The following is a 23,706-nucleotide window of genomic DNA, read 5'->3' as shown; positions in this document are numbered from 1 at the left end:
TGTGTGCTATATTATTGATGTTGTAATTTTTTTAGCCTGTAAGCGTCTGTACAGTTGTATATGTTATCTATTGGTCCAAATGCTTTCAACGAATGTTTCCATATTCCGCTTATTGTGATTCCTTCCTAGAAATGAAAAGAGAGAATGAATTGAGGATATATTTCAATTATTTTTACAAAGCACTATCAACCACTCTGCATAACCCAAGAAGGTTTTGGCATGTTTAGTATAAAATGCACCTTTCTAACATCTAACATGGAAAAAGTCCTCATAAAAAAGGAAGAAAAGAATAGAAGAATAACTCTACTGTTTGGTTTACAATCAACAACAAATGTTTCTTCTTTTGTGTCGTGTTCATTCCTGTTTCTTTGTGTTTTCTTTGGAAAATCATTTTCGAATGTCAGTTTAATGAACGAATACGAGTCAGCAAATGTATTTCCGTGTTTGCACATTGTTCGTGGTCGGGTTTTTATAATGATTGTTCCGTTTTTTTCCCGCAGCATCGAAGACTTAGCTACAGCCGCCATGCTGTTGATGATCGCGATCTTTCAACACAGGTAATGAGTGATTTTGTTTGGCAAGAGGTAAAGATTAATAATAAAAAGTATTCATGCTCAATTTTAGGTCAACTATAAGATGCAGATGAATATTCGTCGCATGATAAGCGAAAAGAAACATCACAAGCGCAGCAAACGCGTCAAGGTACGCCGTGAAGCGCAATAGTTTTTTTTTGTAGAATATTTGCTAAATATGGCTTTTTGTTCGTTCCAAACCCGAAAACACAGGACGGTAAGCAGCAGAACCACGTCTCGTTCCCGGAGTTCGTGCAGAACGGATCGGCGAAACAGTTTGCGAACGGTACGAATGATATCGTTATGACTAATGATACAATTACGATTACTACCGACTACCATCCACCACCGACACAACCACTAGAACCACCACTAACCGATCAAGACAATCGCAAAAAAAGTAAACGAAAATATTCTCAGAGTCTTAACAAGTACCGTAGATTAGAAATAGGTAAAAAAGCAGTTAATTCCTATGTCGTAAGCGTATGTTTTGATCGTATTTCGTGTATTTTTGATTATTTTTCTAGCCGTGATTTTTTTCCACTCGCTATTCTTATGGATCTCTTCTAAGATGTTTGTGTTGTAGCCTCTTTGTCTAGTGACGTGTCGAACTGAGTTGTATTCAAACGAAACGTTTTAATTTGTTATGCACTCTCTTCTCTTTTACGCTACATTCTATGCTCTTGATGTTCTAAACAAAATCTTTTTTAAAACCGATACCGGAGAATTGAATGTGTCTTATATTACTTAAACAAATGTTTCACAATTCCCCTTTCCAAACTTGTCCTATTAAAAGAAAAACAGCTGTGCCTCTTGATTATCTAAATGTGCAATCACATGCAATTTGAGTTATTATTAAGCAATCTTGACGACAGTCAACCCTACCATGACGAGTTTAATCAGTTCCAGTATTGTTATCGTAATACAACAATCTCATCATGTTGGAGGTTATTTATCATAAAATTTATATTAATAGTTCCACATCAAAATAATGCTCATCCAAAGTTCATGCAATTTGTTCAGAATATCTTCAATTGATACATTTTCTAGTTTGTTATATATTCTGCCACGGGCAGAATTTTCATGGCATCAGTAACTATAAAAATTCTTATATCTTCTGCCGTATTTACCATGTGCTCTGTTAGATGTTCTTCAACATGATTGTTCTGTCAATCTCACAATCATCTCATCATTTAGATATGCTCGTTATCAGAAAAAAAAACTCGTTAAAAGAGGTACTCGTTATGAAAAAGGTTGACTGTGTTCTCATTTTCTTGAGTGGCATACACTTAGTTTCAGATTTTTCAATTCTGTTGCGTTACTGTATGAAAGCGTTACTAAATTGTGCCATTTAAACGACGAAACTGTAACGCACCAGTCGTACGGGTGATGAGAAAGTATTTACTTTTTTTGTGATATCTTATCTATTCATCCATCAACTTTCACGCTCTTGTATCGTTTCATCTCAGTTATAATCTATTATTCTACTCTATTAGCACCATTTGCCATTTCGATGTTATTTGCTGTCATGCTCACACATACCTAATATGTTTAACGGTATCAATGTATGTTTTTTCCGTTTTTATCCTACTATCATATGACAAGTTTTTTTCCCCATAATTCGTTGGTTGTGCTTTCACGTAGAAAATCATATGTTTTTTTCTTTAAACATTATGTTTTCATCTGTACTGTCAGTCGGCCAATACGTTTGCTACCCATTAATGTGTCTCTCTTGTTCGGCCAAACTACAGATTACATCAACGAAGTGCTGCACGAGGACAACGAGGACGAGGAAAGACAGGCGGGACCGTCGGAAGACTGGGACGGAGGTGGCCTTACCTTTACCGCCAAATCATCGCGTAAGTGTGACGCTCGGTGTTCCGGGCCTTGGCGAGCATGTGAGACTGCTCGTTGAGTGGTTTCCAATGTTTTTTTTTTATTGTTTCCAACGGGTGCTGAGTTTACTATCGAAGGCGAAATGTCCACTGCGGTACCGACAACAAACTCTGTTCGGTGGTCTGTTTTGTTGTTTTTTTTTGTCCTAAGTGGTCCATAATAATGCAAAGTCGCGTGCAATTCTTTAGCATCTTATTGTGTTATCTCTCCTATTACACATCTCTTTCTCTCTCTCTCTCTCTCTGCTTGGTATCTTCTATCTTTCTACACTTTCTGATCTCTGCTCGTCTGTATTTCTGGATATCTTTACAAAAAGTTGTTGCAATTTCGGTTTTATTCTTCTGTTTGTTATACCAGTTGGTGTATTTGGTTGGAAAGTAAATATCTGCTTGTAAGTTTTAACGATAGCAATAGCTATCTTAGTGTTTTTTGTACTTTTTTTGTTTTGAAATGTCCTTAACTTTGTGTGGAAATTCGGGCAATTCTCATGTAATTTGAGGAATATTTATACATTGTGATCCGGAACGAACCTTTTGATCGTTTGCACGTGGTGTTCCTTTAGCGATTGCTAAGAAAATCACTGCATTTATGCTTGAATTATCCCCTGTCTTATTTTCCGTAAGGATTCCGAGTTAATAGTCTTATTTTCCGTAAGGATTCCGAGCTCTTGAAGAGTTGCCCAAGACATAAATATCCTTGCCAGGGTCAAGATCCCATTACCTTCTTCGATCGTTCGCTGTCAATCGTTTTAGGCGTCTGCTATTTCTATCTGTCTGTCTATCTCTTCTTCTAGCCGAATCGCCGGCTGTAAGTGTAAAACAATCCCTCGCCAGCGGAGGAGACCGTGGTGCAAGTAAGACAGGCGCCACTACTACTGCTAACAACAACAGCTCGCTGATCGCACATATCACAAGCCTGCCCGGGTTCGATCCCACCAAGGCACGCATTGTGAAGCACTACACGAGCAAGTTTACTTCCTCCGCCTCCGATCCCTCCACCTCATGCCCGTCCGGCAATCCCACCCACAGCCAAGAGCCCCACAGTAAAGCCAATAGAAACACCCTCACACTCAACACCTACAACAACAACAGTAACTTCAGCATCAGTTCCGCATCCGACAGGGAACGGATCACGCCGACGGCGGCCGAATCGTTCCTGCCCTGGCGCAGGGACCGATCCTATCAGACCTTCGGTATGTGCCCCGGTGGGCATTGGCTCACCTACCCAACCACCACCAACCCCCGCCCCCCAAAAAAAAAAACACTGTGTTCCATTTTTTTTTCGCAAGCTCGCTGTCTCTCTTGCGCTCTCACTCTTGTTTGCAAGTTGCGCTGCAAGTTTATATCGCAAGCTTTTCCCGTTTAATCTTGCGTTAACGTTTGGTTCATGTTTTGTTGTCAGTTATTGAGCAATTGTTTTTCGTTTTTGTTTCGTTTTTGTTTTGGTACGAGAGCAGACGAAGCAAATGGAACGATGCGCTCAGTCGGAATGATTGGTGAACGCATTTAAAAAAAAAACAGTTCCATTGCGCTGCGACATCTCTTTTGTACGATTATGGTTAGCGCAAAGCGTAGCCTTACGTTTGGTTGTTTAGATTACGTTATATATCCTGTATAGGCAATACAAAATACAAAGACTAGCTCCTTAGGAGACTGCAAGCCAATTACGTTAGCTGTTTATTGTTGTACATTTTGTTCGATAAAGGTTCGATCGTTCCGTTGGACGGTCTGGTAAGTTATCGGTTTTCTTTTCCCCGTTTTACTGGTTCTAGTTCTTAGTCAACACGTACACGTTTCTTTGCATGATGGTTGCGATTGTTTAAAATTACTTCTCCTTTTTTTTTGTTTCCTATAATTACCAAATACTGTACAAAAGGATGACAATAGTTATTTTTTTCCGCGCGCCTACGAACGGTCGCTGATCGCGTCGCGTTTCTTTAGTGCCAGCTCGGTCCCGCTTCTCGATCGCGTAACAAAAATGTATAATTCGGCGGCTGCGACCTTGCGGAAAATAGCTCCCAACGGTCCGACGGATGACACTGAACTCACTGTTGTATGTTGCAGATCCGTTTTCACACCTTCCTGTTTAGTCACAATTTCACTATCAACTTTCACTCCGATTTCACCTTCGGTGCGGCTTTTATGCACGCTATTATCACATAGTACTGTACTAGTTGTTGTGTTGTTTTTTTGTGTTTGTTTTTCCGTTCTGATTCGTTGATGTTGTTCACAGTTGTTGTCGTTGTGGATGAATTCACTTTGCTTTATCAGTTCTCAGTATTAAGCATGGAGAAATTCTACTAATTTGCCTTCTTTCAACCACAATAAGTGAACTTATTTGGTTGAAGTGTATTGTTGTAAATTTCACGTTCTGTTTCGACACAAACTAATCATGTCGCTTTTGTGTACTTCGTTTCTTTTTTTTATTTGCAAAACAAACAAATGCTTGTAAACCTCCCAACAGTGGACGAAAGGGGAGCAAACAAGGAAGATAAAAGGTTTTCCCGCGAATCACGCTTTTTGGAATGTGAGTATGAACTGTACAGGAGTTTTTGGAGTTAAGTTTTACTAATTGACGCATTTTATACTTTTAGCGGAACAACGTGTCGCAACACCGACTGCTATCGAATCGGTCCTGCCCTGGAAGCGGGTGGACGAAAGTGACGATAATGGTGCTATCAAACAGAACGAATTCCCTTCGTGGGCTTCAAATAAGGAGTATCTAGCTTACAATTCACCAAGTGCAACATTTTTGGGTAAGTCTGCGTGCGCAAACACCCAACCGGGTAGTGGGCCCTTCTCCAGGGGTGGAAGTTTTAAGGAGATTTGAGATGCGCGGTGCATCCATCTCAGGCGACGCTTCCCACAATCTGTCCCCCCCTCCGTTTAAACCTTGGTGGCGTAACACCGATTGTAACAGCAACCGACAGAAGAAAACAGTTTCGATCCCTGTCTTTACACCAGCTACATCAACTTTGGCGCGTTCTCAAGTGCCGCCCGTTCGTCCACCAGTTTTATTTTGTTCATCCCATCGACGCATCGTATTTCCAATGCGATAGGACGCTCAAATCATTTCGAAATTCGAATTCGGCGCTGCTAGCAGTTGTAGTTTTCATTACACACCCGGAAAATGTGTATTTGTTTTTGCATGTACCACACCCAAACTGAGCCGGTGAATTGGTATTTATGGTAAATGATTGGACGTTTGTTTATTGCTTTCAGTTCGTTATGTTGTTTGGTTTGTTTTCTTGTATTTCAATGCACCACCAATCCACCCAAACACAGCATTACACTAAACCAGTTGAAGGTTTTACACACTGCTTGAAGTAAAAAAAAATGTTGCTGTTATGATCAAATTATCTGAAAACGAACCAGTCAAACACCACACTGTCACACAGGATGAATGCAATCGAAATTTGAAATGAGAAGCAAAGACTTATTTTGTTCTAGCGTTCAGTGCACCGCTTTCTTGTTTGTTCCATTTTAGTATCAGCTGTGTGTTTCTACATTCGGACCCATTATAAAGACACGTCCGGCGAGCAGTTTGTGTCATTTTGGTTCAGTTTAGTTACGATAACTTTTGGTTATTCATTTCATTTGAACATAATTTGATGGGAAACGGGAGCGTTTTTTCCATTTCCGCACCTTTAATGGCAAAGCGATGAGTTCATCGTGTGCTCTCTTCACCTTCTACCAGTTCCTGTCTAGTTCGCGTTAGACTCTTTTATCTCGCTCTTCGCCTTCTATTGGCTCGTGTTACGATCATTCGGTTTTTAAGTGTATTTTTATTGTGTATATACGTGCATGGCGAATGAAATGAAATGTATCGATGTAACATGCTCGAAAGCGAACATATAGGTGTACATGGCAGTACATGTGCTGTCGCATACTGCTGCTTCCATATTCGTACTAACGCTGTTGTCTAGCTCCATGAATCCAAACCTTCAAAAGCCTTCTTCTATCGTTTCTCGTTTCAACCATTCCGTATCCGAACGCACCATCTCACCAAACTTGCACCGGCGCGAGTGCAATTTTCGTTGATTAATAAGTGTTGCTTTAGAGTTCGGGTTTTAAGTATCTCAACAAATGGTTACGAATTTTTCGGTTACTTTCAATTGCTGCTATGGGCGTTTCGAACTCTATGTGGCCTCTGTGACATGAATTTGATTTCATGCACCAGGCATTTGGTTTCGCATAATTTCACAGTTAACTTTCAAAAGTGTTTTCGATACAATCAATTTTTTTTAAATTGATTTAAATTTACCATCGAACGCGAGGCATCTTGTATGTATAATTTTAATAATTTTTGCCGATTTTAACGTTTATCAAACGTTTATCTGCTCAACGAAAAGAAACCATCCCCAACTACCTGCAGTAATCTTTACGTTTCCGTTGTTAAGTTATTGTAAACATTCTAGGTTCATATAATTTCTGCATCCGCGCATTAGCTTGCACCTAACCGCATTTTTATCATCTATCCGTGCCTTCCCCGTATGGTTTCTTTTTTCTCTTTACACGATCCAACCTCAACACGACTGCCAACTGCCACAACAATAAAAAAACCCGAAAACGTACACCACACAACACGCACACACACCCAACAATCTCGACGGTGTCTCGATGGCGCTCGACCGCTACTTGGCGCGTTTGGCCGATTCCCGACAAACGACACACATCCTGCCGATCCCGTCCCCATCCGCACCCGTTACAAATCCCGTTCTACTGCACCGCCTCGCGCGCCTCTGTGTGTTCGTGTGTGTGTGTGCGTGCGTGCGCATTTTGTGTGCCACTGTTATCCTTTCGTTCCCTTCACCGGACACGCATGTGTGAACTTTACCCCCACCCTCACAAAAAAAAACCACAGGTGGCTTAACGCAACCTAAACAGGCTAAGTCCGTAATAGGTCTGTTCCGGCGCGAGAGTTCCGGTTCCGGTGGGGTCGTCATCGGCGGGGTGACTGATTCCGAGACATCGACCCCGGTGGCGGCAACCACACCGGTCGGCCGGGTCGCCATCCCCAAGGACAAACGGTCGGCCTCAATCGCCGGCTACATCACGATCGATGGCGGAGATACGGCTGGCAACCCGATGCTGGATCCGCTCGGTATCTCCCGGGCCGGGCCACACGCGACGGCATTCCCGGTCACCGCTAGCCATCGGCGCAACAATCGCCGTGGATCGATGCTGGAGCTAAGCGGGTAAGTTTTTTTTTTTAACGAAGACGAAAACGCTCTATCAATAGATCTTCCGGCTGCGTTTATTATATCTCTTACTTCCTATTCGCCAGTTGGTGCGAACTGGACCAATGAAATGATTGAATTGTTGAAAGTATTTAAATTTAAAAAAAGGATATTTTTCCGATTATTTGCCAAAATAATTTGTCCGATCTTGTATGAAATATCAGGTTGGATTTCAAAATTTTCTAAAAACAATTATTTTATTTTGACATTTGGGATAAATTAATTTATGATTTCGACTAATTTACATACTGTAAGTTCTTCGATGTTTGCAAACGGTAAGACGTTTTCTCCAGATCGGAGTGAAACCTTGCTGCTATTTACAGCGGGACATTTCCAAATTTTCTAAAGTTTTCTTTTTCAGTAATTCTGTAACCCGTTTAAAACCCTATAAAATGTGCTTTGCATGAGTATAATTTATGTAAAAAAAAACAACCAAATTTTGCCCTGTTGTATGTGCGTGTGTGTGTGTGTATGCTGTTGATTTAAACCAATTCTAGTATGGCTGTGCGCGTGTGTATGTGTGCGCGTATGTGTATTATGTTAAGCACAGTAGAATATGTTTAACGTATCTATGTTGAGCGCAGTATATGTAGTATTAGTTATCTATTAATCTGTAACACGATAACCGTACAATCTCACTACTACATAACACATTGAAACAAACAACTAACACCAAAACTCCCGATAACACGAAAGAAGACTCGCTATAGCGTAAGGGAAACTAAACACACACACACACACACATACACCTCTTTAACACAACATCACAAGCTACAACTAACACATGAATCACATACTAGCGGGGAGGGGGTAAAAATGGAATGGAAAACCCAGTACTAACTCTCACATAAATACTCGTCAGTAACCCACCCTCCAATACCCAAACATTCCCCATTTCGATCCTGCAACAACAGACAAAGTCAACCATCCATAGGCTCCTTCGATACGAGAGCCTTCTTTCGTTCCTATGTATTCCTCCCAAAATGCACTTTACAGATAGTTTTTTATTCTGTTGTTAATTCACAAACTCCCTTTTGTGTAACTTTTGTAACTGCAGTTTTAGTTATGAAACGAGTTTGAGTTCATGTTTTCTAGCCACTCGCCATAGTGATTTACTATTTTTGAACCGTACTTTTGCGAGGTAAAATGAAAAGGTACAAGCGTTGCTATGATGATCCCGGTTTCCGGTTCCGGAGCACGCGAAACGATTGCTGCCAATGGCTGCGGTACTTCGTCGGGAACGAAATGATGCAAAGCACCGGGAAAACCCCCAATCGATGAACTCCACACTCACAGTGAAACCCGTTTGTTCATCTGTTTGTTCATCTTTCTTTTTTCTGTCTTTTTTCTACATTTCTTTCTTCTAGATAATGTGGCCTTAGCAAACAGTTTTCATCGGTAAATGTGTGCTCCTTCTCTCTCTAGAACGAAACTTATTTACGCACATGCGGAAAGCACTAAATTTTGAAAGCTTACATTTTCGTTTTGTTTTTTCTTCTTGTTCTTCTTATTCGTCTTCTGCTTTTTCCCGCCACGTTAGTGCCGGCGTGGTACGATTTCCGTCACGCTGTATGCTAAATTTTACTTACAAAAAAAAAACACACGTTGAAAATTAGGATCAATTTTGACAATATTTTAAACCAATAGTAATTACATTTTGATTACTATATGTCTTTTAGTGTTATTTTGTAGATTTTTTTTCGATTTTTATTTGCTGTTTATTGTAAGAAAAACAACAGTTCAGCAAGCAGAGAAAGATTCCTTTTTGGTTTGCGGTAGCTTTTGTAGCTATATTTTTCCATCCCTTAATTTGCTTTCATCGCCACACGAACAGTGTTGAGCGCCTGGTTTTGCTCTTCTAATACTGCTTGATGGAGTATTGAAAAGGCGCAAAACTTCACGCACGCTGTACTGCTGCTTCTTCTCGAGTGATTTTGTCTACCTAGCAATGCCGTTTTTTGTTGCCTTTGATCGAAAGCTTCCTGTGTCCGTGTAATGCTTCACTGCCGTCCGTTCGAACTGATGCTCCGGGCTCGATGTTATGATGTGCCGTCGCTTGAATGTGCTTGTGCACAATCGTCTCAAATTTGGCCACGTATCAACAGCAACGAATATTTCCCTGGTTCCGGTTTTTTTTTATAACAGATTTTATAACACTCTTCGTTTAACTGTAACGCTTTTTCGAAGCGAGCGATATTTGGATAAAATGTCGAAGTAATTAGATGCAAATATTATATCATGTTAGGGTAGCGAATGCTATGCCATAGCTGATATATCCGTGCCAATAAGAATTGGTGTATTTTTTTTTTTAAATAAACAAATGTTTTATGACCACATCAGGTCATTTGTTTACCAGAGACTTCGTTGTTCCACCAGGAACAGGATCAATTAAGAGAGGGACACAACAAAACATACATAAAACCACTGACCACAGTAACAATACGTACAAAACACATTTTACAACAGAACCTAAACAGTGGCACAGGTGACGAAACCCGATCCGTGCTCGCTTCGGACACGGCAAATGCGAACGTTCGTCCCACATCACAAACGAAACATAACACCCCCCACCCTACAGACATGCATGCGCGTCGGTTGGCGTTTTGCTGTTGTGTTTAAATGTTCGTTGTTGTTACCCTTCCGCAGGCTGCTAGTGCCCGGACGACGGCCAAGCCGGTACACCCTAGAGCCCTTCCCGGCTCCACCACTCGAGACGGACGACGAAAAACCGACGCAATCCCAGTAGAGTAGCGATAAAGCGAGGGATGCAGTAGATAATGCGAGCGGAAGAGTATAGAGTAGCACAGTGACAAAAGAGAAGGAGAGAAATTATTCGATCAAACAATTAACTTCAACGATCACTCCGCTCCTTCCTTAACGACTATTCCCGATTCCCTGTATAAAAAAAACAAAAACCCACCCCTTGCTAACAACGCCTAATCCACAACGCGGTACTCTTCCGCTCTCGAACCGGAATGTGTGTGTGTAGCACCCGGGAGTGAACGGTTCACAAAGCTAACCCCTCCCTTATTTAACGTTATCACCTAACCGCCACTGAGACCGCCTTCCAACGAGACGGGACGGATGGTCACCCGGACACCCGACGCCCCTTCGCCGCTCTGTCGCAGACGAGGTCATGGTGACGGCTCTAGCCCCCACGGATGATACCCACTTCCCAACAGGGGGGGCGTGGAGGGGGGGTTTCGCTACACGGTTATGGGTTGGGTTTGCATGACTACTTCCCATCCCTGCGCATCGCTGGTGTGATCGTCGGTGCGATCACGAAAGCCCCCGTTTTTGGCCGCGTTACCGATTCGGGTCTGTTAATGGAACAAAGCCTGTAATGTTGTTGCCCGCTGTTTGCTCCGTTTGTTGCATGTCTGCACGCCGTAATGATTGGTTGGTAGTCGAGGAGGGTAGTAGTGGCAACAGCCGTGTGTTGGTTCGTATGTTTCCCCAGTAGTTTATTTTTATTTGCCAAATGTGTAGTGTAGTGTTTGTTGATAGGTTTGTAGCGAATTGCAAGCGTGTTGTTGTAATGTGCAGAGGTAGAGGGCAGCGTCCAGGTAGGTCAAAACCCTCCCAAATAAAGCTTAATCGTAGTGTAGCGAGCCCTGGTAGTGAGGTAGAACAATGTAGATGAATTTTACCCCTTAAAGTAAACCCAAGTAAACCCCCTTGTTTTTTTAGCCGCCATATATCAAGCAACGAAACAACCAACATGCAGTCTAGTCTAGCCCGGTCTAAGTGCCGTCAGTTACTGTAGATAAACTCTAGCAAATACCTACGGACGGGTAATTCTCGTGCTGTGTTACTGCTTGATGGCAGGTTTCAGTTTTCTTTTCCTACTACTATCGCCAATTTTAACACTTCCCACTACTTTAACGCCCGCGTTACGCGCCTCTATTCTCGTTACCGGGCCGTGCCACGGCACGGTTCCTTAGTTGCTAGAGATACACGAACACTCCCGCCCGTGTACGTTCTTCTTACAAACGCCATTTTCCATTTTTCTCCCTTCTTTTTCCGCCACAGGTACAATACGACCGATTTTGACTTTAACCTTGTGTCCCATCGTCGTTTGTCGATGAAATGCTGGTATTTACTAATAAATATTTTGCCATTCTTCTCGTTCCTTGTTTAACTCGTTCCGCTAGTTTATGCATCTTGTATAGTATCCACACCACAAACAAAAAACAAACAAAAAACCCCCCAGTGTTACTAAACACAGAACGCAGAACTACCATTTTATCTATCTACTATCGCTATCTTTTCTCACTATTACTATCAATGGTTACTGAAGCGCGCTACGCTTTCTAAAAAAAATAAACAAGGAACCATCCATTCACTAAATTATCCCACTCTAATTCACTACTTTCCGTTTTTGGAATGTTCCGTACACCAAACATGGCACTTGTTGATACTAAATTTAAAATTGAAACAATTTGAATCGGCAAACGACATACTCAACGTACTTAACGTATCACTTCCAATGGATGGGCTGCCCTTGATTTGAGGGGCGTTTTTCCATTGAACGATACAAAGCAAACACACGCGGTCAATTGTTTAGCGTTAACCACTGCTTGTAAGAAAACCATAGCCCTTTTTCCCCCGTTTTCCACTCTATCCCATCGACCAGAACAGCCACTCTCGATCGGTGAACCTTCTACCTATCACCAAACAAAAGTTCCATTAAACCAAGTATTTCGTAGTGTATTATATATGTATAGTGCAGTAGTATTAGCATTTCTACCCAGCAAAACGAACAATTGCATGCATTATTGATGAAAAGTATTGGTAGCCAGCTTGCAAAAACAGCTTTCGAAAGTATTATTTATAGCGCCGTGTAGTTGCGATCCTCATCGGTAGTATTATTTGCTGGTGGATTTTATTTGCTTATATAAGTAGATAGGGTTAGACGTTCCGAACAACGATACGAACAAACGGATACGTAGGTAGTGCAGTGCGGCAGTAGTGTGCGTGGTTGTGTACAATGGCAGGGAAAATGGTTGGTGGCTTTCTACTACTAAGTGCCTTAATACGAGGAACAGGTTTGCCATAACTGGCTGGTACAGACATCATTATCGTTCGGACACTTTACGGACACACTCTGGGATTGCCGTCCGGCGCTCTCAGAACTCCCCATCCGTTCTTACCTACTTCCTGGGGGAGTTACAATTTTCCAACGAAAGCGCGGGACGGTTCTCCCGGAGCGATGAACCGCCGGTTGGTACAGGTGCGATGTTGTAATCTAATCATGCGGGACGGTAGAAAACATAGCAAAAAGATTAGACCCGGTACGCTATTTGAGTAATCTTCTAACTTTAACAGTAACACGATCGGTTAAATATATCAAACATGTGTAGAAATGAATGAATTGTTTTGAACGTTTTGTATAGCGATTTACAACACGCGGCGGTACAATGGATGAAAGAAACACGTGTAGTAACGGGTGAAATATTCGTTCTGTAACTTCCCGCCATCTTCACATACATTTCGCTCGCACACATGCTACTTCTGCTTCACATCAAAGCACGCGCAATGTCTATTCGTTCACGTACGCGGCATTAAGTTGTGTTTTTTCAAGTGTATTATTATTGGCCGCAATTCATTACCGGTGTATTGGGTTTCATTTGATGTTTGATGTATTATGTTCACCTTTTGGGGTGCTAAATTTAAAAGAGATTAATCCAATTTAATGGGAACAGTAAGGTTTACCAATTATTAAATTCAGTTCAGACTTTAAGACCTGTAACAACCGTTCATTGCTTTTTTCATGAAAAAGACTAGGCGTCTCCATTGATATTACATGAATCACTAGGCGTCTCCATTGATAGTATATGAGTCACTAGGCGCCTCCATTTATATTTAACAAACTACTAGATGTCTCCACGGCAAAAAAAACATCTCATGGGAAAATTGTAATGCATAAGGCATGTAATTAACTCTAATTTTAGTTTCATAATTCACCATTACTAACTCTTATTTCTTCATATTATCATGGTTTCATTAAAGAAAGTATTTAATGTATTTTCTATTTTCCATGTGGATATTTAATTCGATTCGTGCTTGACTTTGTAAATTCAGTGATGCTGTGTATAGTTGTAGTAATTATTACAATACTGGTTGCTTCTTGAGTTGCTTTTTTTTTGCCTTCTCTATCCTTTCATTAGATTTTAGTTTGAAAAAGAGAACCCCCGCCGTTGTACTGTAGCCAATAGTGTGTCATATTTAGTATAAAACGTTCTTCTTTCCTGTTACAACACACCCATCGGTGGTAGCTCGTTGCATTGTTGCGTTGCTGTTATGTTGTGTTGAATATAATTTTCCACCCACCCAAGCCGGGTTCGCTCGTATCACCTGACTCTATTTCGCTTGGTGGCTTCGGGTTCATCGGGACCTAATGGGGGGAAAAACACCAATCGGCGCACCAAATCCACCAAATTTCACGGCCACATAGGGCCAACGATCCTTCATCAAAAAACAAACAATCGAAATCCTTCGCCTGCGAAACGCTGTAGAGCAACACATTCAAGTCTAGTGTTTTCGGTTTTAGTTGATCGTACCGCAAACTCGCTCCGATGAACTGTGAAACGGTTCACAGGGGCGATACAGTACGAAGCCTCAATCTTGCCAACACACTTGCATCATTTTTAGCTCCACTTGTGTTCACTCGTTCGCATACGTAGACACACCATCGAACTGTAAATTCAACACTGTCATATACGTATTTCTCGTTTCTCTTTCTCTTCCTTCTCTCTCTCTCTCTCTCTTTCTCTTTGCCCAACCGTTTTCTTTCCCTGTTATTGTTGTTGTTGTTGTTGTCCCTTTTGCCTTTGGTCCTTTTATTCCTTTTTGGTTGTTCCCTTTTGGAATCTTTGAATTTCATTGCGAAATCTCAACAAACAATCGAAACACATCCTGGCCTTTGTTATCGACAAATCCTCCTCCCTGCACAACAACACAAACAAACAAATTGACCCGTACTCCCTTACCGAACACCAGCGAGGCAATCCCAGAAGAAAACTACACCAAATCTCTGCCCGAGCGCGACAAGTACGGAACCCGCCGAGGACCAGCTCTAATCAAAGCGTCATCCACCAACACACCGAAGTCGGCTGGTCGGCGTACGGGTGGTCCAGTGAACCCGCAAACTACGGCCCTGCTGTCGGCCAGCTCGACCGATTCGGACGAGGACGACGATGAGGCGGACGGGCACCGGCATCAGCAGGACAGCCGTCACCGGTCCGATGATGCGACGCGTCGATTAAACGGCGATGGAAACAACGACGACGAGGACGACGAGGATGATGAAGACGAGGACGAGGACTGTGCGGACGAGCAGCATCCCATTTGAGAAATATTCATCTAGGGTAGTCGTCGTACGCACTACCGTGGTAGATTTTAATGTCCCTGTCCCTCCCGGGAAGGATCGGGGCTTCACTGGTTGGCCGACCAAGCAAAATGCGGCCGAGAATAAAAAAACAAAACCACAAAGCACAATTCGTGATCGAAGCAGATTGCACAATTCTCACATCAGCGCTTCTTCCAACTCGTTCCCCCCCGCATTCCGTGTAATCCGATGCCTTAGCGGAGGATGTTAGTACGTACGAACACACGCAGAGACTCACAACTGAATTCTACCGGTTGCGTTACTACGGCGTAACGCGCGTTACGCACACTGTGTCCCGCAGAACGTAAAGCGTAAAGCGAGCGAGAAGCTAGTAGTAAATCAGTGTCGGTGGTAGCATAGCAAACAACCACAACATGTACCGAGCGAATGCTAGTATCTGGTGTGCAAAAAAATATTACTATTACTACTACTACATACTACTACTAATTCTACTTACCGGTACTATTTACTACCACTATCGATCATTGTGTTACGTTGCTGAAAGTATTCGAAATCATTCCGGTTGCGTTTGTAGGTAAAGCTTAGGAGGGAAACCGTGTTACCAGCACAAAAACCACGCGTACTGTCTAAGTAGGGACGATTAGTAAAAGACGCAGCAGTGTGCAAGGACGTTATAGTTTAGTTTTTATGGTGGATTCGAGTTTTAAATGTCGGCAAACAACAACCAAACAATCGATTGTTGCGTGTACGCGCACAAGCGGTGCAGCGGAGGTGTGTGTGAATGTTTTAGTTTAGTAAACGATTAACCAATGTCGCGCGGGTAGATTGATCGAGATTCGCAAACAACATAATTTGGTGCTATTCTAAATGCAAAGGCAGGGTGATACTAATTCTTCGATCGATATGAATCTTCCTCACACCAACACAACCACACACAGATAAGAGCCATGCGTTTTCTCCGGTGGCTTTCACGCTTCAAAGGTAGCCAAAAGTGGAGATCGCAAGTATTTTTGACCGATCGAACAGCAATGTACTTAATACTAGCGAATTATGTCCGATCCTTGCTGTAGTGCGTGCAGCTATTGGCTGTTTGGCATTCGCTCCGATGACGAGATTGGCCCTTGTTTGCGTGGCTACGCGAGCACAAAACCCACCCCCAAAAACCATCGAAAAAACGATAGGAACTGATAGGAAGAATTTTATCTGCCGCTATAAATGCTAGACAATTGCAAAAAAAGGTTAGGAATTAACGCTAGTTTTAACACTAAACAGCACAGTGAAACTGTTGTGCTGGCAGAGCAGAAGAGTGAATTCCTTTTAGAACCCACAGTGTCACACTAGTTACCAGGTGTCCGTCTAGGGCGAACGTCTTAACAGTCATCAACAAGTAAGCAGCAGTTCAGTAAACTGTCCTCTTTTTTTTCTTCTTTACTTAATGTTTCTTCCCCGCCAGCTGAACAAATAGTTATATCAATTAAATGGGTTACAACCGTTACTTATCCACGTGATGTTGGTGGGGGGAGCTTTTTTCCCATGGCGCTACCGGCTACGCCACTTAATTCCCATGTAGCTACGTTTAGGTTTCGTTTAGCGTTTAGAACAATGACACAAAACAGAGGTATTATTACACAACAGTATCGAAGCGTACGGTAGGATTATCTGTTTAAGGGCATGTGACGCATGGGTATTCCTTCCTGCTGGCGCAAGGTAGACCGAAGCGAAACCAGTAAGATATGTACAGCGAGTGTAGTTGGTGCATCATTTTGGAAAACCTATTTACAGCGTCCTGGCTTATGTTTACTTACTTGATCCTTGGTACTTAAAAGATCCTCCTCGGTGGGGATAGCAATTTTAGCACATTTTGTTTGCTTTCAAAATGAATGCTTCGTCAGTTTTGCTCGTGGAAAAAGGAGAAAAATTTAAACGATTTTCGGTTATACTTTTTGTTAAATTTTCTGTTTAAATACGCTGAGTGGAAGATGGATGAACAGTTACCGGTTCATTTCATTTGGTACAGGCTTTAAAGCAAGATGCGTCGGGGTACCTTGCATTAAAACGTGTAAGTAAGACATGGCCAAAATTGACCGCGTTAGGGCATCCCATATCCCGCTTCCCTTTCCAGTGTGTAGGGTTCTGTTAGCAGAGATATTAGGCAGCAACTTGCTACCTGTGTGCGAGTGAAAAGCGATAGAATAAAATTAAACACTGTTGATAATTGAACTTATAACGTACCCGTAGGTCAAACCTTTTGCGGCAAAGTGGCTGCAACGCGTGACTGCAAACATTAACAATTATCAAACGATCAAACACGGCGCTTTTTTCCGGTCCAGAAGCAGACGCACAATGCAATGTGGACGGGTAGGAAAACAACCACCCCTGTATCCCATCCTGCAGGAACCCCGTAGCCCATAAGGGGTCGCCGAACGCCTATCCTTTTTCCCCACTTCCAACGCTGGTTGCGCATACGCGAGCTGCAGAAATGCACCGCAAATAGATGCCACTAGAGGACACGAGCAGAGGGGATTGATAATGAAGCCAGAACACTTGCGATACGCTGTGAGATGGAACAGAACTGAAACAAATAACAAAAGAAGAAAAAAAACAGTGAAACAGAATAGAACGCAAACGCGCTACACAGCGGAAACCTATGCACAAATGGCCGAATGATGAATGAATGAGTGACACGTTTAGCAACAAAACGTTAAACAATCAAACTTGGAAGCGAATGCCACAGAGAGACAGAACGGAAACCAAACCCGTTGTACAGACAACACCGGGGATGTGTGTACTATTGTTGTCACAAATTTCTAACGCCCGGTTAAAGGCACGGGCAACGAAGAAGCAGGCAGAAACAAACAAAACAATACCGGTACGGGTTTTGAGTTGATGACTCGTAGATAAAGAAGAAAGAGGAAAACACAAAAATAAACGATGGAACCTAATGGATCAAGCATAGATAAAAAGTAAGCAAACAAATGGTTAAATAGAAAGGGTAGCGAATGAGAAGAGCGGAAGCAAAGCAGAGGTATGTGAATACGATGAACGGAGAGTGTATAATAAAAGTGAAAAGAGAATATTAAGAAACATACGTCCGTTTGATGGTTCGACTGATGTGAAGTAAATTTCAAGGTTAGTATGATACATGCGCATGAAATTGTGTATGCTATAATGTAATAGATAATGTATCACATCATTGGCTTAATGGCTCTTCTACGTAGCGGATGCTTCCCAAAGGAATGCGCGGCAAAAACCTCGGGTTGGAGATTAACGAAGCAATACCCAAGTTTGATGGTGACCCCCCTGTACTCACATACGCCTCCAGGACATGGACTTTATCCGAAACTTACTCACGGGGCTCTGGATCGCTGGAGTGGTCATGGTTTTTTCAAAGGCATCCAAGGACTTGAAGCATTTTAGATGAACCCCTTGAGCAATTCCAGATTATTTAGTGGAAAAAACAGAAGTAGAGCAACTTCCAAGCGGGTGTTGAATATCACGAGGATCTTGGATCGAATGATCAAATTCTCAGTTTTAGGCTAAATTGCCGATGGCTCTGCCTCACGACTGATCGCTGAGGAACAACAGGTTAGGAAGATTTTTTATATTAATTACTTATTTTTCCGGTGGTACTGCAGGAGCCCTCTAAACAACTCTGGGTCGAGTGCCGTCGGTTGCCAATCCATTATACCGGCCTTTCTCCATCACTCCATCTCAATTTGGGCCTACCGCGCCTCCTCTGTCCACGTGGACGACCTAAAAGGACTTTACGCTGGGTTGGGTCGTCCGGTGTCATTCTCATGACGTGCCCAACCCACCGGAGCCGAAAAAACTTACTTGCGATTTGTTTGTTCTTGTTCTTTCACTTACAAGTAACCGGCAGGATAGCACGCTTAGTACGTTCCCAGTTCGATATTTATTCGCATCTGCTGTTGGTTTTGTTATGGTTGCTATACACGTAAATTAAGTGAAATGCTGCGGTCAGCACTGATCTCCTTCGCCAATAGTATTTGGTAATGTGCGATTTTTAGCTATTTAATAAATATTACACCCTTCGTTTTACTCTCAGCTCGTACGTCCACGCTGCTGGCATGACACATTGTTCAATGTTTGTTTCCCCGTGTTTGATGCTGCTTATTTGTCTCAAGTGTTGTTTTCAATGCTTCCAACATCGATAAATAATTAGATTGTTTCTATTTTGTTCTTACATCTTCCGTTTTAAGTTACACAAATATTACACAACATTCACATCGATTGGAACATATGAAAGTTAAAAATGATTCAGTGAATGAGCGTGACTGTGCATACATACGTTACCGCGTTGCGTGCCCGTCTGCTTGCTTTATTTGTTACTGTTTGCCTTTAGTTGAGTTTGTGATTTTTGTGGTGGAACATGCGCTTGTTTCAGGGGGGTTTTTTTAGCCATTCGCCTTTTTTACATTACAGCGGTTACTATGTTTGTTGTGGGGAGTTTAATTGTCGTTTGCAGTGGTACCGGTTCGTGTTTGTGTATGTTAGCTGGATCTAGTAGTCTTCGGATTCTAGTACGGTTTGCTGTCTTTCTTTACGATTACCTATTTTACGCTCTTTAGCAGTTCTATTGCTATTGCCTTGTTAAACAAGCTCACACCACATCCGGCTGCTACATTGGTAACACATTCGTTTTCTGTTTAATCAACAGTTGAATGAACAATAAAAAGCGTTGAGATATGTTTTGCTGATCACATATTTAAATGTTGTCATTTGATAAACCAAAACCAGTTGTGAAAATAAATTCCACTTAATGCATTTACCCAAAACCTTACTCTGCAATATCAGAAATTATGAAATTAATTGAAATAAAACGCGCGTGTTGCCAAATATTTCTTTCTCGTCAGAGTAAAGTTGTTTGCCTTGTTTTAAGTGATGGAAAGATGTTCCACTGAGAGTTTCACTAATAGTTCATTGTTTATTCTCAACTTTATTTGCTCTTATGTGGTTTCCTTTGTTCTGTTTTGTTGTCGGTTATTTCATCGTTTGTTTGTTTGTTTGTTTTTTACATTTACAACACACATTTGCTTTTTTGGGGAGTACGTTAAGATGCATTTGCTTGGGTTTGCTTTTGCTATTATTAGCCATGGTATTGCGGAAGGAGTTCACAATGTACACAAATATGGCAAATCCTGGTACAAGGGTGAGACGCTGTCCGCCGGAACAGCAGCTGAGTCGTCATCGTACGGGTTGAGTGGTTTTTTTCTTGCAGACAATTAATAACAGTGATGTATGATTTTCGCACATGGCTTCACCTATACCGTGAGCATATTGTGTTTGTGGTTTCGTTATTCGAACATTACCTTTTAATCAGCAGGGCTGTATCTTACACCGGCACCGAACGACCGTTGTGTGCGAACAGGAACGGAAAGGGAAACGGAATGCTACAACCTAAAAACTATCAACCGGACCGAACCGCTTAGATATGGAGTTAGAGAGAAAACGTTCAACGTCACCGACCGTCCTACCCGCTACTAAATTCATTTAACGCTTGCAATAGCATAATAAATAACACGTTTTCTGCAGAATTAACCATTCCGTTCCGGTGTACGGTTCATCATCAGCAGTGGCGATCCTTTTGCTCGAAATACATAGCGTGTAAGGAGTGGGAGAGGTTTTTCTTTTTGCCTTCGACGATTAATAGGTTTAGGGGGCACGGTTTAAGTTCTAAATATATGTATACAATTATATATGTGTGTGTGTGTGTGTGGGCATGTTTGTATGTATATATTTATATATGCTTCTGTATCATTGGTAATCATCCTATTTGCAGCATTTGCGTAACGAGTTTGGTTTTGTGATGGGGTTGTTCTTACTAGCGTTAACGAGCAGTTTTGCGAAATTTTAATTGATATCCGGCTTTTGGGCGATACGGTAAAACCGTTCGCAATAAATAACGAGGGCTATACGATTTAAATATATGTATGTATATATATATGGGTATGCTTACAATATAACCGGTTCCAATATGTTGCATCCTTCCCCGACACACATTGAGAGATAAGTATTTCGACAAACAAAACAAACCGATATGAACGACCGAACAAACAACGCAAGTGCCTAACGAAACACCGTGGTTTAGCCGGCAATGTCTCCCGGATGCCTTTACCTTAAATCACACTCCATCTTTCATCGAATAATCGTACATGATTGCACACCCTCACACACATCGTACGGAGAAAACGATTGGTTTATACTCAAAATGTACACACCAGCTTACGAGCTACAGCGCCATCTTCATCATAATCATAAGAATAGTAACTGTGAAACAATGCAGTCCTGCATTGACGGACGTATCTGTAAAGCGAAAAGTCATAAAAATCACCGAAAACCGAATGGCTGCCCTTTCAATCACCAATCCATGCACATCCACAAGCACTGCCAAGCTTGTGTATCTCATTCCCGTTACGAATGCGTTGTGGCCCTTGTGGCCGTACGTGTGCGACAGCAATGTTATGCACGTTTACAGTTTGCATGTTACAATTTGCTCGAACGCGAGCGTATCTGTGTGCTAAGAAAGAACAACGAAACGAAGCTATCGAAAGGGACCGAATGTTTGGGTAGCGTATTTTGTTTGGTTGCAACCATTAGCACTATATATTCTGTTTTATCGTTCCGATAATCACTAGCATTCATTGAAATGTAACAAGCCAAAGAGTGTGTGAGAGAGAGATAGAGAGATGGTTACTACTACAGGTTACTTTTTGGTTGGGCCTAGTTCTATCGATTACGTGACACATGCTCAGCTGTTCAGTAAATAAACTCATTCGCAGGAATGTTCTCGCCTTTCCAACACTAACAAAAAAAAAAAACAACACAAACACAGACCCACCATCATATCCACTAACTTAACAACTTGTCCTACCCACAGCTGATTGTGACGATTTGCATTGCTTTTACGGAACGGGGGATATAGTATTCACGAAAGGTTAATATCTACAGCTTTCATTTCGGAACTGGCCACCGGGTGTATGGCTTTTCTTCTGTGCTTCATTCACCCACTATCGCGCCTGTAACTGGTTTACTTTTATAAATAAAATACTTGCTACAAGTATGAGTAAAACCACAACCCAAAGCGCGTAGAGACGCTTGGGAGTGGGAACTAAAAATCCGCAAGTCAGCCTCTTGCAAAATACTTCTTTCTTTTCCCCTCGCAAACACTAGTAAAAAGGAAACTGGTAATACTTGCTTTTTTTGCAGCAGCAGCAGATCGCTCGGGTGGCAACCATCACCGTCACCCTCCTAGCGAGGGTGAGGTAATTGTGTGTAAGATGATTGTATGTAAATAGAGTAACTACTACTATGCGTGTTTTATTTGTAACTGTGGGTCCCTTTGGGCAGCCACCCGACAAACGTCACCGTAGGAAAGTGTTTCCGTTCGTCGGTTTGCTGGCCCCTTTCGTTTTCTAATGACCCCCCCACACGCTTTCCCATGCTTCCATCGAAAGTAAATCAATCGTCTCGATTGCTACATTAACATTATACACCTATAACAGTGGGTTTTTTTGTTTTGTTTTGTTTTGTTAAATCTTTGCTAAAGTGGTGCTACTGCGGCGCTGCCCATCTGCTGTCCATGTGAAATGCTCGCATTATTAGCTGATTATTGTTGCATTGATTAATATCGTTATTGTTACTCATAGTATTTTCGTTACAGTTACTGTTAGTATAATTAGCTTTATCATTACTGATTTTATTGTTGTGGTATCGCTTATTGTTGTTGTGTAGATCGTCCTCAGCACCGTCCGCTGCATGGCTGTAGCTGTTACCGTTGCGGCCATAATTGTCGCTTCGGGCGGTGGTGCTAGGGTCGGTGCACCGTGCGAAACCACCGACCAAGCCATCTCGATATATCGCGTCGTTATGGGCTTTGGTGAACGTTGCAGAAAGCCCTGCTACCCGTTATACATTGCCTTCAGCGCAGCGTGGTGGAAAAGGTTAAAGAGATTTTTGTAAAACACGCCCAACCATAGGCAGGTAAGATACTCGCTCCCACCTTCCAAGTGTGGAAATAGTGTCGCTAAAATATAACTAACAAAAGAGCCAAAACAATATTTACTACGTTGCTAGAAATTAAAAGTAAAACTTATAATACATTAAATAATGGATAAAACAAATACAATGTTCAATTTTACACAAAACACAACGAAAAAAAACGATCACTTTTCTTTCTGCTCTCAGAGAGCTAACAATCATGAAAACAAAAGAGTTAAAAAGAGATTACACGATAAAGTATACACATATATATAAATAACGAACCATTTGCTATTACATATGATTTCTAAAAAAAAAGACCTCAAACGGTATTGACCGTCCGAATTTCGATTGGCATTTTCCTATCTAGAGATATCATTTGGTATGATATTTAATTGTTATGTGAGTAGGTCATACACGCGTAGATACAGCATCCAGATCTCATCAAACATATAGTTAATTGAAAAGAATATAAATTATACATCTTCTTGACAGGGTACGTAACAAGTAACTCATCTCAAATATAGCTTAGATACGTTAATCGATCTCTTATATACGAATTCCGGATATCATACAATCGAACTAACAATCCTCCGATCAGGGACAAATGTAGATTACACTCGATTCGAGCGTTTCGCAGCACTAACGCG

The 23,706-nt window shown here is 41.8% G+C and overlaps 1 protein-coding gene across 1 annotated transcript in view; it reads left to right on the top strand.

The window, feature by feature from the left end:
• The window catches only part of LOC128710901 (sodium/hydrogen exchanger 3), a 29,068-nt gene extending 14,007 nt beyond the window's left edge, over nucleotides 1-15,061 (top strand). Inside the window, exons 13-21 of the mRNA XM_053805760.1 lie at nucleotides 501-557; nucleotides 625-702; nucleotides 786-858; nucleotides 2,324-2,431; nucleotides 3,262-3,321; nucleotides 4,932-4,994; nucleotides 5,062-5,223; nucleotides 7,332-7,665; nucleotides 14,710-15,061. Coding sequence (XP_053661735.1) covers nucleotides 501-557; nucleotides 625-702; nucleotides 786-858; nucleotides 2,324-2,431; nucleotides 3,262-3,321; nucleotides 4,932-4,994; nucleotides 5,062-5,223; nucleotides 7,332-7,665; nucleotides 14,710-15,061 — 1,287 coding nt within the window. The remainder of the gene's footprint in view (nucleotides 1-500; nucleotides 558-624; nucleotides 703-785; nucleotides 859-2,323; nucleotides 2,432-3,261; nucleotides 3,322-4,931; nucleotides 4,995-5,061; nucleotides 5,224-7,331; nucleotides 7,666-14,709) is intronic.
• The last annotated feature ends 8,645 nt before the right edge of the window (nucleotides 15,062-23,706 follow it).

Source organism: Anopheles marshallii, chromosome 3 (genome assembly GCF_943734725.1).
Source record: "Anopheles marshallii chromosome 3, idAnoMarsDA_429_01, whole genome shotgun sequence".
Classification (NCBI taxonomy): Eukaryota; Metazoa; Arthropoda; class Insecta; order Diptera; family Culicidae; genus Anopheles; species Anopheles marshallii.
This window is presented reverse-complemented; position numbering and strand designations above follow the sequence as displayed.